The sequence below is a fragment of the Gavialis gangeticus genome, unplaced genomic scaffold (genome assembly GCF_001723915.1).
Source record: "Gavialis gangeticus isolate Ggan-Ray unplaced genomic scaffold, GavGan_comp1, whole genome shotgun sequence".
Classification (NCBI taxonomy): domain Eukaryota; kingdom Metazoa; phylum Chordata; order Crocodylia; family Gavialidae; genus Gavialis; species Gavialis gangeticus.
The window spans coordinates 84,111,245-84,129,252 of NW_017728992.1; the positions used below are offsets into that span (position 1 = coordinate 84,111,245).

Sequence of the window (18,008 nt, forward strand, 5' to 3'; positions counted from 1 at the left end):
TGGGTCTCTAAAAACTGAGCTACCCATACTCATCACTCTTAGCATGTGGGCCATAATATCTCCATTCCTTGGTTTCAAACCTGGTATTCATGTATTTGTAAGGCAAACAGGTTAGGGCAGGGACTTCACTTACTGTTTGTAAAATAGTTGTACAATGAGGGCACAATCTCATTAGAGCCGTCCAGTAGTAACAATAATAAAACCTTTTGCTCTTCAATAGGAAAATAAAAGGTCTGTTAAAAACGGCTGGGGGGGGGGTTAATCAATGTGTTAGTACACTATACATTACTACAATGTAATACTTATAACAGACTGATTGTGATTAATAATCAAAAGAATAGAAGTTAAAAGTCAGGAAGGACATGTCAGAGAAAAGTAGGGCTGGAAGGGACCTCCAGAGGTCATCTAGTCATTCAAGCTCAACCTTATTTCAATACAACAAAAGCCTCTGAGCTTAGGAAATAAACTATAGGCATCCAAAGATATACATACTTTTTTTGCCTGCTTTCATGTAATATGTGTAATGTAAATATAGTTACTATTATGCTAAATATTTATTATAAAAACAATCATCATGTCTATGACATGTTAACTGAAAAATAAATTACATTGAATGAAATTATCTGACAATTTCAGATGAAATAAAGAATTCCTTACTTATTTTGTTTTAAAAAGTTATGTACAGTATAAAGTACATGACACCCAGTGTGGTGCTTTTCATGTGCTTTTTATGGAATAAATTACAAGTGTATTTTAGTTTATTTAAAAAAAAAGAGCCCCACTGCAGAGTCCATAACTGTGAGTCTTTTCTAAATAATCTATATAGCACTAGGAATTTCTTGTGGAATAGAATTTAGATGTTAATCACCATGAGTCAAACTAGGGGGGAAATCTTTGCTAAAACTTCAGTTAAATTTATTTCTATTTTACTTAAGAATATTTAAAATACAGGGGTCTTGTTAAATGTGATCATATGGACATTTATAATATAATACTACAGAGACCCAGTCCTTTACTCAGATCAGTATTTCTAGTCAAAATATTCACGTGGATATGAGATACTTGTGAGAATAGACAAGTATGCCCCATCTTTAGTCGCATTGAATTGAACTTAAAATGAAAGACCTGGTTAAAACTTGGAAGGGAGAGTATCAAAATACCTATTTAAACTACATAGGGAAAGCTTTCTACTTTAAGCATATAACTGGCTTTCAAGACACAGGACTACATTTTCAGGTGCCTGTCTAAACTGAACTGGCAGATTTATATTACACATTTGTATTTAAGCATAAGGGCTTTTCAGGCAGAAAGCAGCAACAACACATACAAATGTCCAATTAGACAAGCAAGAGACATTCGGACAGGTGAATTTAAAAACTCATAATGTATAGTGACTGTCAAATCTTTTGATAGCTTAGATCAACAGTTGAGTAACCAGAAGTCAAGTCCATCATGTTCTGCACAATAAATTATTTAGATGTTACGTTCTGTGATCTATTCCTCTGCTCTCTGCCAATGAACTCTAAAACAAAATAACTGTGCATGGTCTAGAAGTGATTAGAAGAAACACTCTGTTTACTTGAGTTATCTGCTGCATTCCATATCAACTATACTAAATAGATGAGGTTGTTCTGAGAAATACAGTTTCCTTTGTTAGGAAAAGTGCACAAGAATATGGACTCAGTTTTTAAACTATAACACACTACTTTCTCCTTGGATAGGTACTGACATTTAAAAAGTCCAAGGTGGAATTGATCTAAGTTGCATGCTTTTCTGTAAGCGGCATAGGTTAGGTTGCTACTGAACAAATCATGTTTTCCCTTTGATGGGAGCGCGGAAGGCTGCCTGCACTGGCTGAGACCAGCAGGTGGGGGGCATTTCTGTATACCACCCAGCAGGCCCTGTGGGCTCCCTGGGCTGCTGGAGACTGCCTAGTGCAGCTGAGTACCCAGGCCACCCCTGACTGGCTGCCAGGTACGGCGATCATGCCCCCAACCCCCTGTTACAACTTCTATCAGCCATAGGCATCTGTCTGCCACAGGCAGGCAGCGAAAGTGGGAAAAGGAGGCATCTGCTTTCCCATGCATGAGCCTCAGCAACTGGACACCTGTGTCCCTGGGCCATGCCCCCACACTCTAAAGCAGTCCATGCTGTACACACAGAGCTGACACAGAGCCTAGAAGAACCCCTGTGCTTGGGTGCAGCCCCATGGAACCTGACTTGGCTGTCAAGGTCTGAGTGACCACACCTCATCCCACTGCCTGCCTATAGATGCCTGTGACTGGCAGATGATACAGCAGTGGCAGGAGGCATGCTCATCCATGCCCAGGAACCCGATCCAGCTCCATGGGGCTGCATCTAAGCATGGAAGTTGTCTTGGGCTCCATGTAAGATCTGTGTGTACATCACGGGGTGTTCATGACGGGTTGGGGACATGGGTGCTCAGGTACCAGGGCTCATGAATGGAAAAACAGGTGCTTCCCTTCCCCACTCTCACTGCCTGCCTGGGGCTGACAGCTGCCCAGAGGCAGGAAGTGGGGCTGGCTGTGAAAAAAGGTCTGTGCTAGAAAGGGGCTGTGCTGACTCAGCTTTATGATAACTCAGGGGTGAAGCCCACTGGGCATTCAGCTGGAGCAGCCAAGCATAGGGCAAGTGCTAGCACACTTCTCTGCGAGGGAGGGTTATCAGGGAGCTGCAAAGGAGCCTGGGATGCCAGCAGACAGTGACCTAACGTGAGCTGATAGGAGAACTGGTACTGAAGTTTGATGTACCAGTCTAACCTAAATCAATTAAGTTTCAGTGCACGTTGATCCAGGTCTAGCTTAGACCAGGTCCCACTATTTTTAGATCAGTCTATGTGCACCAAACTTCTGTTCTATTATGGGATTAAACCAGTCTCCAATCACTTAGATAGGTAAACTTGTAATGTCTGTAACTGGTCCTTTAACGAAGACAAAAAAATCCTTAGTGCTCTTGCTTTCTTTACAACCTGGGATCATTACTTAATATGACAGATGTGGTAGAATTTTGTTTTGAGTGAAATGGATTTCCGGTAGTGGATAATTTATATTTCAGTTATGGACCTTGAGCCTGATCTAAAGCTACAAACTAATGTAGTGACATTAACACAGTTAATTAATTATGATTTATATTAGATAAGAATTTGATTTCTTATGCCTTCCTGTATGAGTCATTTAGCCAGTAATCCCAATAACAGGCACTGGGAGTTGCAATACTGAAGCAGAACTAACACAGAGATTGTGTTCATGAATTTTCTTTCAGCTGGATGATGATTAGGGCAGTGATGATTTTTTTTCAAACAGCTCTATTCTATCTACATCCTATTATGCTGTGTATGTAAGTCTTAAAGAAATGTCTTCACTGCAAAATGTGTTAAGAACAAATTTGAAATCATTTTGTGCCTTTCTCTCACAATCTTAAAACACCAGAAGAGAGAAAATACAACCTGCATATGATTCTCATATAGAAATCAACCATGTCTCTACAGTTGTAATAATTCTTATCTTAAACAGTGACTTAAGAAGCTTCTGCCTTTCAACTTTGAATCAGTATAGATGTCAGAGCAGAGAAACAGGATGTGTTATGCCTCAGAGATGCCATATGTATGTTCTAGGAAAGTAGAGCTTGCCCCTGTGTACCATACAGGTTGATGTAAGGAAGGAGAGTTTTCCCGGGTAAAGGACTGCACTTAGGCACTTACCAGTCATGAGAAGGGATCTAATTTATCCTTCACTTGCAGTGCAGGTACATTCAGTCCGACACTATTGGTTGAAACCATCTGAGATTTCTCTGTATATAGCTACCTGAGCAGCTATATCTAACTATGAACTTTTCAATCTTCCCATTCTTTCGGGGATGACACTGATAGGCCTCAGTCCAACAAGGTTCTTAACTGCATGCTCTTATGCTGAACTGTGGCCAAGAAGAAGTGTGAACTCTGACACACAGTGAACGAAGACAAAAAAATCCTTAGTGCTCTTGCTTTCCCTACAACCTGGGATCATTATTTAATCAATTTCACTTCAGTATGCAAACTAATGTGAGAAATACTGAGCCAGCTTTGTTGCTGATACATTGTTTATTATTTTTACATCAGTTTTCCTTCTGGTCTGGCTTCAGTTTTTACCACAGGATTTAAAATCCTACTGTTATAACAGGTGCGGTAGTAACAAAAGGACCTTGTGCAGACAATATTCTTAAATTAAATCTGCTGGTTTTCATCAGGAAACTACATCAGCAGCATTTTCTATACGTGTTTTTTTTCTTTGCAAATCAATAAATATTTGCAAACAAATAAATAGTAATAAATATATCAATAGATGACTTATATCTCTTGTGCTTATTATATATGCAATAAGTAATCTGAAAATGGCCAGCTGTGTTATATTAAACAAGAGAGAAACGTCCATAAGCTCAGCTTTTTTCACCTGAATTGTCTATCTAGAACTATTATAGTAGATGTAAGTGATCTTATTCCTTCTAGCATTATTTTATATATAACATTGGAGGCAGCTTAACTTTGATATAATTTATCTAAGCTTGAAAAGCCAAAACAAATGGCTTTGTGTGGTTCATGATAGAAAATGCCTCTCTTGCTGGAATATTAGCTTTTCTTGTCTCAGGAAATCTGGGGATAAGAATAAAAGCTTGAGGCAAGGATTTTTTTTTTCTATTGTACATTGAAAGGAAAAATAGAAAAACAATGTGGGACATACCGAGCAATGTCAGAACACAGGCAAGTATGGCTATAAGTGCTCCAGTGCTAAGTCCTGCAGGTAAGATGTATGCCTCTGCATTGCAAGTCTGAGCTATGCCATCTGCATCACAGTCACACACTCTAATGGTGAGGGTATTAGTGCTACTAAGCGAAGGAGAGCCACTGTCCACAATGAATATTGGCAAGTAGAAAACAGACTGTTCCTGTCTCCGGAATCCATTTCTCCTGGTTAGCACTGTTGCAGTGTTGTCTAGAGAAAGGAGAAAGACAAGTATGAGATCTACATATTTCTAAACGAGTAATCATTTTGGGGTGCTTTTTCTTTACTTTCAGTTTTGTATTATTTCATTTGCTTCTGATTCCTGGATGATTGGCAGCAATGTGATGTCTCCTAGAGCTCCCACACACACAAACAAGTCCATGTGCATTCTCATACTAAAAGCATGAAGATCTCCATTTACCAGCGAAGTTTATTTTGCAAGTGTAGGTGCCTTTAAACTTTTAATCACAATTACAGCACCACCTTCTTGACACAAAATTCATGATGAGGGTATGGTAAAGTAGAAATAAGAGGTTATGTTTTGCTGATTACTTAAAGTATCTGCTTTGATTTAACTATTCAATTCTCATTTTCAAGTTTTAGTTCCATGCTTTGGGAATGTGCACAGATCTACACAATCTTGCAGCTGGAAGGGCTCATTGAATGACCCCCTGAAAATGTACCTAGACAGCTGGCTCACTAGGCATAACTATCAAAATATGCTTTGCTATCACAAGCACATCTGTTTGCATGCAAGCATTAGTGCATGTCAGGTACAGGCACGTCTAATTTTCACCTGCATGCACAGAGACTTACTTATCTGCGCTGTATAGGAATTTACACATGCAATGAATGTGCAATATGTATGAATACATATACAAGTATATGCAGTATATATACATTTAAAGCAGGACTGGAAATGACAATTTGTTTGGATTTGTGTTAAGTGTCCTCAGTGAAAGTGTGTCCCTGTTGGTCTACAGACACATGGCAGTGGAACAAGTCACTTCTTCAAGGTGTATAATTGCATCTAATAAAATTAAGAAGTTCAATAGCTTCCAATAATGATAAAATAGAAGTATAGCTAAGATATAATTAGCAGCTCACAAGCAACTGAAGACAAGTTTTGCAAGCTTTAATAAGCATGTCAAATAAATATAGCTGTCACAACTGCTTAGAAGTGTTTAGTATAGTAGTTCAAATAATGATTTTGCTTCCCAGTTGGATACAGGAAAGGGTTGGGTAGCAGTTTTCCTATTCAGCGCACACAACAATTTTACAGTATTTTTGTTAAAATAAATGTTTTTAAATATAATAAAATAAAATGATGGATAGTTGAATCAATTTTCCTTTGCAACTTTTTGTTCTGATTTTAAAGTTCAAGTAGTTGAGAACAGATCACCACTGTTTAATCCCTAATGTTAAAAAAAAAAGCAAAATGAAGACTCTAAAAATAAAACTGCATCATTTGGCTCAGTCTTGGAGATACTTATGCTCATGCTTATCTCTTCTTTTGAACTTAACAAGACCACTAATGTGGTAAAATATGTGCTTCAGTGCTCTGCTGAACTCTGCCCTAAGTCTAAATCTCAAAACAGCCATGCCCAAAAGTGAACATGCTCAATGCAGAAGTAAAACACTGACAAGTAGAAACTTATGTCTCTAAGGCAGTGGTGTCCAACCTGTGGCATGAGTGTGGCATACAGCAGACTGAGAAGGCAACATGCACCACAGTGGCAGATAGCACAGGGATCAAAAAGCAAAGCGTCATCTTAAGCAGGAAGCATAAGGCAGGGAACAGAAAGCCAAGCAGCAGATCAGGTAAGGGAATAGCATATGTGGGGGGTGGAGTAATTTGGGTCATGCCTATCAAAATGGCTGGCCCTCACATCCTTAACGTATCCCTATTTAGTATAAGGCAAAGCCATGCTGAGGCACTGTGCACTTCTGCAGCACAAAAGCAGGCTCTCCACGCATGATAGATCCCAAACAAAAAGCAACATGACCACTTTAATACAGTGCTGCTCAAGAGCTGAGGGATGAGTGCACAGTGCTCTGTTAAATCAATTATTCTAGGTCTGGTTTAGGAGCTTGCACATTTGGATCATGTGAAGGGTCTCAGCTCAGTGCTGTCTTGGCTCTGTATAAACTAGGCTTCGGTGTGGTTTATGCATATTTGTGCATGGACACATTAGAAAATACAAGAATTTATTTCTAAGCACAGACATCCAACATGTAAGAAGTTAGGTGATACAATAATCTGACTTTCTTCTCTGCTGATTTTGTCACTGCTGAAGGTGATGTCTTCATCTTGACCACCTTTTTAACTTGTTTTTGACTACATGTTTCAACAGCATTTTGTACCAGGGGCCCCAAATCCCAGAATCTAATCTCAAAGGTCTATACTTACTATTACTTGTCTATACCTTTGAGCTACCAAATCATATTTATTTGACTTTTATGGTACTGCTTGTATGAGGAAACTTAAACATGCCACTAATTGCTTGCAACTTGAGATAGTAAATTGGAGACAGCTGGATAAAACAGCTTTATCAGTAGCACAGATTTTCTGACTAGTCAGCCAGAAAGAAAAGATACTTAATTTCCTGCTATTTCATTTTTTTCTTGTTCAGGATGAAGCGTAGATCACAGTGTGGATCCAGTTCAGAAAAATGACCTATCAAGTAGGACCTTTTTATCTCAACATATGTTTAATTAACATTTTTTACTAAAAAGAGCTACCTTTTTTTTTTTTTTTACTCTGGCTACTACTATAGAGCAGTAGCTCTGTACAGTAATACAGGAGTGAGGAGGAGTCTTATTTTATTTACTTTAGCCTTTAACTAAGTAGACTCATCAGATTCCAGTGCCCTACCAGATGCAGCAACTACTGAGTACCCTGATTAGGAGTGTGCTCTTGGAATTTTTCACTGATGGAAATGTGATGCCAATGGAAGTTTTCTGTATAGAACTCTGTACAGATCTTTACAGCCTCATGCCACACATGTAAATATTGTGCATAGCCTAAAACACGAGTACTGAGCTTCTCCCTTCAAAAACATTCTTCTGTAGCTTACATACTCATTGAAAAGATTTGTTTTTCCAAAGGAAAGCTTGTTTGCCATGTGTTTTAAGGCTCATTTCTCAATGCCCTAAGTTATATTAATAAAACATGAAGCTCAGGACATTTTTCAGCCTCTGCCCCAAGGTAAAATCTAATTTGGAAAAAGACCTATAAATACAGAAAAAAAGGAAAAAGAATTACTTGGAAAAAATAAGATTTGAAGTCTGTTTAGCTCAAGGCTTTAAATGAGTTAAACAACAGTTTCTTTCTCTTGACAGATAATCTATAGATAAAAATTACTCTGGGGGCTGATTGCTCTTTAAGTAATGGCCTTACTGCAAGGGACGTTCCCCTAGATGATAATCAGGATTACCCATCTCAAAAAATAAGGTGCCAGACAGTGAATGTTATCTCTTAGGCTTCCCTACTACATCTGTATTCCTACCTTTGTTATCTTGCAGTGTAAAATTATGGTTATTTGCTGCCTCTGCTGTCAAACTGAAGTAGAACTGGTGGCCGTTGGGTGGGTCATCTTTATCAATAGCACTGATTTTCTGGATAACCTGAAAACAATGTAAATTTAAAATTATATGTAGATTTATATTTGATAATATGAATCATACAAGTATATTTAATTACATAGTCTGTATACAGTACGTGTAAGGTCATGTGATAAAATGCATTTGTCAGGTGGTTTTGATCACTTCACTCACATGCTCCTCACTCTTGTTTTCCTATTTGAAAATTTAAGTAACTTCAGAGATCATTAAAAACATGCAATATCCTCATATCTTCCCCAATGCCAAAATGCACTCGTTCAAGTCATTTCTCTATGTCAAATTTTCAATTCTTAACAAGAGAACCAATGACAGATTTGAGATCTGGTATTTCACTATGCATCAAGACTAGGAATACAAGCAAAACATTATTGGAAAGAGAATATCTTGTGGATGAAAATAACTGTTGGTGTAGTGTGGTACTCACTGGGTATATCTAAATTTGCACTTTACTGCAGAGTTGATTAATTAGTTCTGCAGTAAAGCATAACAGTCTACACATGTGCTGATATTATGAGCAGAAAATTAATTAATTCCACCACTGTATAGTACTGTCAGGGAAGTACTACCACAGAGTAATTACATGCACTGAAATGCATCTATTGACAGTGACAGGGGGATGCTGGGGCACAAGGGTGCTAAAGTACAGGGGCTGGGGGGAAGGGATGACGGCTTGCTGCCTAGCCCCACACTTTAGCATCCTCGTACCCCCGCCATCCCCGCCACTGCCTGACACTACCACACAGAGCTTGGGGCTGACCCCCCGGATCCCTGCCAGCCTGGGGCTACTCTACCCTGGCTCAAACTGCTGTGGTGTTGGGCACACATGTAGACACTGTGCCCAGGAGCAGCTGACTCCAGTGCAAACTGTGCTGGAGTTTATTCTGTCACCTTAATAGCATGTGCAGATACACTAGTTATTTGTGGGTGCAACTGATGTCACACTTCATCTACAAACTGCAAATGCAAACACAAAGAACACTTTTTAGTTCACTTAGATTCAATGCAGAACTGGGTGCATCTACACATGTAGTTTAAGGGTGTTTGGATCTGAAAGCTTGCAAAGAAAGACATTTTTTTTGCTATTGTTTAGTTAGTCTAATAAAAGATATCACCTCTAACCCAAGAGCTTTGTTTGTCTCTATTTTTAGACCAACATGGCTACAATATATATCCCCGAAACATGGAAGATATTGTATTTAGCCATTTGGAAATGTAAACTTCACTGCTAACCAAAAAAGAATAAATTTTCCCCTCCCTGCCTGACATCAGAAACCTCCAGGGAAGAGCCTGCATAATCTGCATATTACAGAGCAACAGTCTCAAAAAAAGACTCTGAAGAACCCTGGATAAAAAAACTTCTACCCTATATCTCCCCTGTGCAAAATAAAGTTTCTTTTCTACCTGGGAAAACTATTACCATCTTTGAATTGTCCTCAGCCTGACAAAGGGTGTTTGGACCTGAAACCTTGCAAAGAACAAAAAATGGTTTGCCACTTATTTGATTGGTTTAATAAAAGATAATGCCTCTAACCAAGAGCTTTGTTTGTCACAAAAAAATATTGTTTAGCTAATGCACATTAAATTAAGCTAATTGGGATTTTTCTAGTACCTCACAATTGTACTGGAAAAATGGTACTTCACAATGATATGTGCTTTGTCTTGGGGGTGGGAAGGGATGGCGCTTTAGGGTGGCTGTAAGAACTGCTCTAATTAAAGTGCTATCATGTCTCATATATCAGCATCCTAACATAAAAAAATGGTGGGGGGGCATTTAAAAATGGCAGTGGGGGCATTTAAAAATGGTGGCGGGGGCTGGTACATGAAACACAGGAAGCTTCTGGAGTGCAGTAATTACAACACTCTAGCATACTTCATTAATCACATGGAATTCCAGAGCATCAGAGCAGCCTTGCTACACATGTATAGGCACCCATAAGTACTAGCTTAAGTGTGCATTACCTAAAGTGCATTAATGAATGTGTAGATATGCCCACTGCATATTAATCTGATATTAATATCATTTTTTAAAACTTTAAAAATATTTTTGTTTCTGAAAAAAAATTCTGAAATATTATTCTAAACTATACCAAATAGAATAAGCTAATTGATTTCTTATTTATAATTTGTAAGTGTAATGGCTATATGTATCTAAAGACCAACGACAATGGTTAAAGCAGGGACAACATTAAGCATTTTATCCAATCCAACTCTATTCTGATTGTGTTCAATGGCCCTGTTATTCAGTTTCTTAGTTGCCTTTCAGCACAAGCTGTTAATCATGTTCATCACGCTATCTGTTGCTGTTTTAAACCCTGCTGTTTGAAGAAGTAGATCAGTAATTTCTGCCATAGAAGAGAGAAAAGGGTGAGACTTGGGAGCAAGCACTGAGGTGGAAACAGTCCAGGTAGGAGTCTAGTAGTGCCATGGGAATGCATCAGATCTGTGAATGTCATGGGTGAAAACTCCAGCAGTTCCCTGGTGGGAAAGTGCAAGGAGTTAAGGGATGCTTTATGTTCTTTTATGAAGTAACAGGAAGATAATTTTGTATGACACATTTTCAGAGAAACTAGGTGCATCTACATGTGCCCCTGACTCACATTTGGTACAGTACCCAGCAGTAATACACAGTCCCAGCGGTGCATGGTTATTTTTAAATTCTATGTCACCGTAACGATGAGCTACAGTGATGTAGTGCATCACCACAGTGATGTAGCATTGGTGTTACAGTTTGTGCCTATGGATGCTACATCGCTGTACTGACAAGCTACATCACCGTAGCTCATTACTAAGGTGACGTAGTGTCTTATGTAGACGTGCCCACTGAAGAAAAATGCTGAAGTCAATAGAAACAAAGGTAGTCAGGACCTCCAAAAAGTAGGCCTTGTGAGGGCAAAGCCACATCATTTCTTTTACAGGAATAATTTACATGAGATAAAGTGATCCAAACCCATTTTTTTCTTAACCCAACTGAAGACACAGCAGCCAGTTATTAGTTTTAGGGATAATAAAGGATTTTTAATTCCAGGAAGTATGGAATATTCTAATCCCAGTGAAATAACTGATAATTATGCTTGCCTATCACTTGTACCAAATCCAGGCATTCATGACATAATGTTTAATTTGCCTATGTAAAGAAACCTATAGCCATTAGTAATTTTATGTTACTTTTCATCTCTAATTTGTACTTCCACTTTTTGCAACGAGTATGCTGGAGATCTTAGTTTTTTTGTTGAATATTTGTTTCTGCACATCATAGTATCACTTTTTTCTGCAATGAGATGATTATATTCTATCTTAAAGTTGTCAAGCTTTTAAAAGAAATTACTGCAAAGCTGATATGAATAAATGCTAGAAATACCAATCAGCACCTGGCCAGGTTGAGCGTTTTCACAGACAGTGGTCTCATACTCCATGGCAAACTCAGGAGCATTGTCATTAATGTCAAGGATAGTGATAGCCACATAACCTCTTCCAATCTGTGCTGGATTCTCTGTTCAGAAAAACAAACAAGCAGAGTTCATTACAGGTCATTTTTTTTGGTCAATGCGCTTTGTTATTTGCATTTTCCCTTTGCACATAGTAATCAAAACCAATTACAGTAGAAACACAATGAGAAATAAATCCAGGCTAAATTTCTGACCCTGATCAAAACAATGAGAATTCTGCTATAAATTCACTGACAGATTTGCTTTATTTAGGCCAAAGTTGTAGTACCATAGCAGCAAAACATAGCTGAAGGGATGAGAATGAGTGATATAATGCTGCTGCCCATGGATTCACATCAGAACAGTGAAAGACTATTCACCTAGGATAGATTATGGTAAGAATGGGTAAAATATAAGTTTATTCAATTAATTCTCCTCAGGAAATGATGCTGTTCAGACTCCTAGGGAACCATGACAGACCCCAAGAATAAAGCATCTGTCTACCTAATTCAGTGGTTTGCAACCTCTTGTAGACTCAAGGCACTCCTCGTCATACTCAAGAGACCCCTAAAAATGTCAGCTCTTAGTTTTCCTTCATTTTTGGACTACTGAAAAATAATAGAGCAATTTTTCTGTTGCAAAGAACTCAGAAAAATTACAGCAGGTGAGACTGTGTTCAGCACTATGAATTCCTATTTGAAATCTCTGGGTTTATCATGTGAAGTATGTATATATGTTTGCATACAAAACAATGCCAAGGCACCGTGAGGCACCTTTAAAAGAAAGAGTACCCCAGGGTATGGTAAGCAGTCCCTCAGGGTGCTGTGGTTAAGAATCACTGACCTAATGAATCTCAAAGGTACAGTGGAACCCACTAGAGCAAAGATGTGCAAGGTGTAATACTCTTGTAGTTAAGACATACCAAAAAAATTAGGATCCTCTCATATAAACATGATGCGATTCCTCTCAAACCTGAATTACATCCCCAAACTGTAGCAATCCTGGATTGTTGCAATGCTGACTATCCTCACCCGCTTTAGCATATTCACTGGTGAAGCAGTTTTGTACAGTTTAGATCTTTTTACAGGTGTTAAATGAGAGAAATTGTTAATCTGCTGAGAAAGGGGCATTACAGAGTTACCATAAACCTGCCGAGGGGATAAAATACTTGCCTGCAATGAGATTAGGGTTCAAGATCAGTATTAAATCCTTTATAGCTGAAATTTGGTGGCCTAAGCAGACAGGCCTACAATATGTAATACAGCTATTTTGATATAAATATCAGTTTTTAGGCTGGCTCAAGCATGAGTGAGATTACATTATTTGCTACAGAATGTTACAAGTTATAATGATACTTGTGATGAAGCTGAGTAGATAAAACAATGGCATAGAACTGGATATTTCTGTATGTTTTTCAAGGGAATTTTTGCTTTCTGTTGTTACCTAGGTTTTCAGGTTCTGAGAAGTGAGAGTAATAATAATTTTAATTAATTATAATGTAAAATAAAAGTAGATTCCAAGGTGCAGACTTTTCATTCACAGGTGATAAGGTAAATGTAAGCAATCGTCCCAGTCTTTGATGAGCCAGGGACCAACATGGCCCCGCCCATAATTTCAAACATCTTGAGGCTTTTACAAGGCACTTTTGCGTCAGATAGTCCCTTTTCCTTCCCTCTCTGGTGCAATCATTGGTTTCATTGTAGTGTGTTTTGGGGTTGGTTTTTTTTTGCCTGCTGGGCCAAAAATCTGGCCCTGAGAGTAAAAGATAAATTTATAGGGATATTAAGTCACAAATGTTATCTTTCAGGTTGAACATAAAATGAATATCACTGAAACCAGTATGCAACAATTTCTTAAAATAGCAAATCAAAGAACTGAGAAAAGATTATTGCCATAAATCAGCATAGTAGCAATAAGGAGTGACAGTTGAATTGGGAGATTCTTTACTGTCACATCTATATTCAGAATGCAATAGCAGAAATGTATCACCCTCAAAAAATGTAGCTGCTGTAGAAAATGCTTTACTTTTGCAACATTTAAATGACATTTTCAAACAGTTAACCAGTACATGAACTCAGGAAGCCTGATTCTTCAGTGTTTTGTATCTTACACAGTCACCTGTATCTGTAAAAAGTGAATATTTAAGTATGCTACAAAACAGTACTCAAATGTTAGGGGAGTGAACCAGGAAGATATTCCCCTCTCCTAACTTTTTAAAACTTCCAGAAACAACCAGTAGTTGCTATCTGTCAATAGTGTCATGATACCACCCAAGGCTGTGTCATGCCCTCCATAGCCCCATACCATTTTTCAACACTAAACTCCTTAATTTGGCTCTCCTTCCAAATGTAATGCTTTTCACACCTTTTATACTGACTTTTCATAAGCTTACATAACTACACAAGACACAAGCCAAAGAAAGAGTTAGTCCTGTTACATATATGCTTTATTTATAACAAATCCTCACTTAATAATCTCTAGGAAGGCCAGTCAATTAATTGTCAATGCAGATGACCAGTTCTTATACTTAAATCTGATGCTTTATGCTCTTATTGTTTATACAACTTTAAATTGTAACTTACGACTCTCCATAGCCAAGACAGTGATGTTATGAACAGCATTAGTTTCTCTATCCAAAGACTTGGCAGTTGTAATGACTCCATTGTTGGCATCGATATTGAAATATCTCTCCAGGTCAGTGTTTCGATCTATTGAGTACCTAGGTGAAAGATGAAGGAAAACTTTTGATTTATGTTCAATTACAGTTTTTAAAAACATTTAATTGATTTCTCATTAGAGAGAAAGAACTTTGGTTGTTCCCTCCTTTGGGGATTTTCTTTTCTTTTTTTTATTAGTCAAGTTTCTCTAAGGTGTCCAGAGAAGAAAATGCATGTTTAGCCTCTGATGCACCAAATGCCCTGATGGAAAATACATAGGTGAGACCAAACAACAACTGTGCACCAGAATGAATGCACACCGGAAATCTATCAAAGACAAGAATACCCAATTACCTGTGGGGGCACATTTCTCACAAGAAAACCAGTCTCTCTCCAATCTCTCAGTCCTGATCCTCAAAGGAAACTTACAAAACACTTCCCAGAGACGAGCCTATGAACTCATCTTCATCAACCTCCTGGATACTAAAAATCATGGACTAAATATAGACATTGGATTTATGACACATTATAACCTACCTGACATCTGACTCTCTAGGTATCTCTCCACTATTCATCCCCCTTTTCTCTCTCTTCCCTCCCCTCCCCTCCCAGCCTGTCTCTCATCCATTGACTCCTCAATCTACATTTTCACCAACTACCTGTCTTGTATGCATACCAGACCAGCCTCTGGCTTCTTTACTTTCCATTCCATCCAGGAAGAGCACACACCAACTGCTGAAACTTCCTTAGCCTGATGAAGGGTTTTTGAACCCAAAAGCTTGCTTAATAATTATTTTCCAACTATTTAAGTTGGTCTAATAAAAGATATCAGATTCACGCAAAGAACCTTGCCCATTTAGCTTCTTAAAACTATCAAATAAACTGTGTTGACAGTAGCTGGTTTTGTTCCTGAATTTCATACTGCCCTCTTAAGTAAAATTACATGTATTTCCCTTTCCTTTCCTCTCCTCACTTTTTGCCTTAAGGCACCTATCCATTTATTCATGGAGTAGTATGGTTCTGCACCCAACCCAGTGTGAAACAAAGTTGGAAGCTTGCCATATGGCTGAATCTACTTCATGCAGTTCCCAGCAGACCTGGCACAGAACTTGCTATTGCTAGAGAAATGGCCCCTGTATTACCCTATGCTACAGGAGATGGTGGAAGAAATTTAGAATAGGTCAGAGGATTACATATCACCACTGTCAGCTCCCAGTGCTTTCCTGTCATTAGATAAACACAGGCTCACATCATTGGCCCATAGCTGTTATCTCCAAACTGCCTTTACAATGAAGGAATCTGTTTATTAGAATAGAAAACAATAAGAAGGAAGATCCATGGATTTATTGAGAAGAAAGGAAAGGTATTTAGGTATCTCTGGATTTACTAATGATACTTTCTTGACAAATGATTAAATAATATGCCAGATTCTGCCACTTTTACTTATACAGATTAACTGGTTGCCTACCCTTTAGTGTGTTTAGTACTCAACCTCAATAAGTTTCAGTTCCTTGAGAGAGAGCCATTTATTTCCTTGCCACATCCTCTATTTTTGTTGAGTTTGAGGTTTTAGAAATGTCTAGGCTTATAAGTGCAACATTTCCTGAATTTCAACAATTCAGATATTTAATCAATACCAATGTTATCCAGTTTTTCTTATTTGAACACATAGGGCACGTCCAGAGGAGTGTGTACGTGCAGGGGTGCACGTTTCCCATGGCACAAAAAGCAGCAGCGCATATTCATGCGCTGCTGCTTTTTGTCCCAAGGCATGCCCATGCATATGTACTCCAGAGTGCAACAAATTGGCTGGATTGGGTAGGGGAGGCTGGGATTAGCACCTGGGCTGGCCCTAGCAGCCTTACCTGGGATTCTGGGGGCCTCCCTGGGCACCAGTGCCAATCTGGCCACTCAGAGCATGGTCAGCAGGCAGAGTACAGCTCTGAACAGCCAGGCTCTGTTTCTGGCAGTTCTGGCAGAGCCAGGCTCTGTTGCTGCCATGTGCGCCATGCCATTTTTTTTGCGTGGGGGCAGCTTTTTTTGACACCGGAATCTCCTGGTATCAAATTTTGCCACCATGCTACAAATTAGCAGTGCGGCAAATAGGTGAATGTGTGTCATATGCAGTTTGCAGCACCTCAAACATTTCTGAGGCACTGAAAATTGCATGTGTACGCTCATCTGGATGTACCCACAGTGTTAAACTCTAAATTCCCTAAGTAAATCTAGAAAAGCTAGGTATGCCTTTTTAATGCACTCCTAATCCCAGATGAGTTTGGTCTCTGATGCATAATAGAAAAAATTCAGGATGGCTTTAAATTGCATTACCTGCCAGTAGCCTTCACAATGATTATGGCAGGAGGGACTGCAAGGGGTTAGACACATCTTTGGTATTTCCTCCAATTACCCAGTCTGGTTCCTCTATAATTTTTTAATGTCCCTCAATAATGGAGATCAGCAAAGTGCCAATTAACTAGTTTTTAAGGCTGCTTTGTGATGCTGGGGTGCAAAAGTAACCATAGTGCCAAGAACCTGGCCCTTACCTTTATTCAGGGAACAGGACAATGTTCTGGACTGAATGTGTGCATAAAATTGGAACTAACGCTACCCCATGCAGTTCTGTTAAAACTAGTTTTCACATGCCAGATGCTAACATCAGTGCCAGAACACAGTGCCATGGCAAAAAGGGAATTCGGTGAAGACAAATTTCACAAGTAAATGCATGCCAACCTATCCATCTAATAGCTGTTTATAATGACAGGGAGCAGCTATTTTGAACCTGTTGTTAATATATATTGAAATAGAGAGAAAGCGTGTACATTGCCTGTTTAAGTGAGATGCATGTATTTTATAACTTAAGGTTGCTGCATTATAAATTGTGGAACTATGAGACACTAAAAAAAAATTGTAATAAATGAAATTAAAAATTAGATATAACCTAAAAAGGTGAAGTACTTAATTAGAACTATCTCTATGCAGTTTCCTTCCATTTGTGAATAATTATAACAGTAATAATACTTGATAATAACTTTCAGTTGAAAAATAATGCCCTCTTGCAATGGATCTCTGTGTACTCAGTATTTCTGAGATACTCCATAAATCTTTCCTTTATATTCTCCATATCTACTATTAACACCTTGCCTTAGAACGTTACCTACTTATATTTTAACTTTTGTGACAATGTTTAGCCTCTGACTCGGTCTCCTCATTAGAAACCTGAGCAGAAAATTCACCATTCTATATGTGGCTTCTTATACTTGGAGCCTAAGCACTATATTATGGTAGAATGGCAGATTTTTAACACATACACCCACGGAGAAAGGGGAAGCCTGAGACAGATTTTTCATTCCCTTCCCTGCAGGAGGGACATATGGTCACATCTTTCCCTGTGGTGACTGAAGATATTTGTCCCTAGTGGGACCAGCATAATCTGCAAAGCCAATGTACTTCAGCTATCCTTTCCTCTCCATTTAGAAAAATCATAATATTTATCTTTATCATCCTGTTGAGCCTTTTCCAGCCCC

At 38.6% G+C, this 18,008-nt stretch overlaps 1 protein-coding gene across 2 annotated transcripts in view; it reads right to left on the reverse strand.

Moving 5' to 3' along the window:
- Nucleotides 1-18,008, reverse strand: part of LOC109302866 (cadherin-7) — a 152,019-nt gene that overhangs the window by 7,041 nt on the left and 126,970 nt on the right. For both annotated transcript variants that reach the window (XM_019524782.1, XM_019524773.1), the window contains exons 8-11: nucleotides 14,410-14,546; nucleotides 11,771-11,892; nucleotides 8,288-8,405; nucleotides 4,737-4,988 (exon numbers count right to left, since the gene is read on the reverse strand). In XM_019524782.1, coding sequence (XP_019380327.1) covers nucleotides 4,737-4,988; nucleotides 8,288-8,405; nucleotides 11,771-11,892; nucleotides 14,410-14,546 — 629 coding nt within the window. The remainder of the gene's footprint in view (nucleotides 1-4,736; nucleotides 4,989-8,287; nucleotides 8,406-11,770; nucleotides 11,893-14,409; nucleotides 14,547-18,008) is intronic.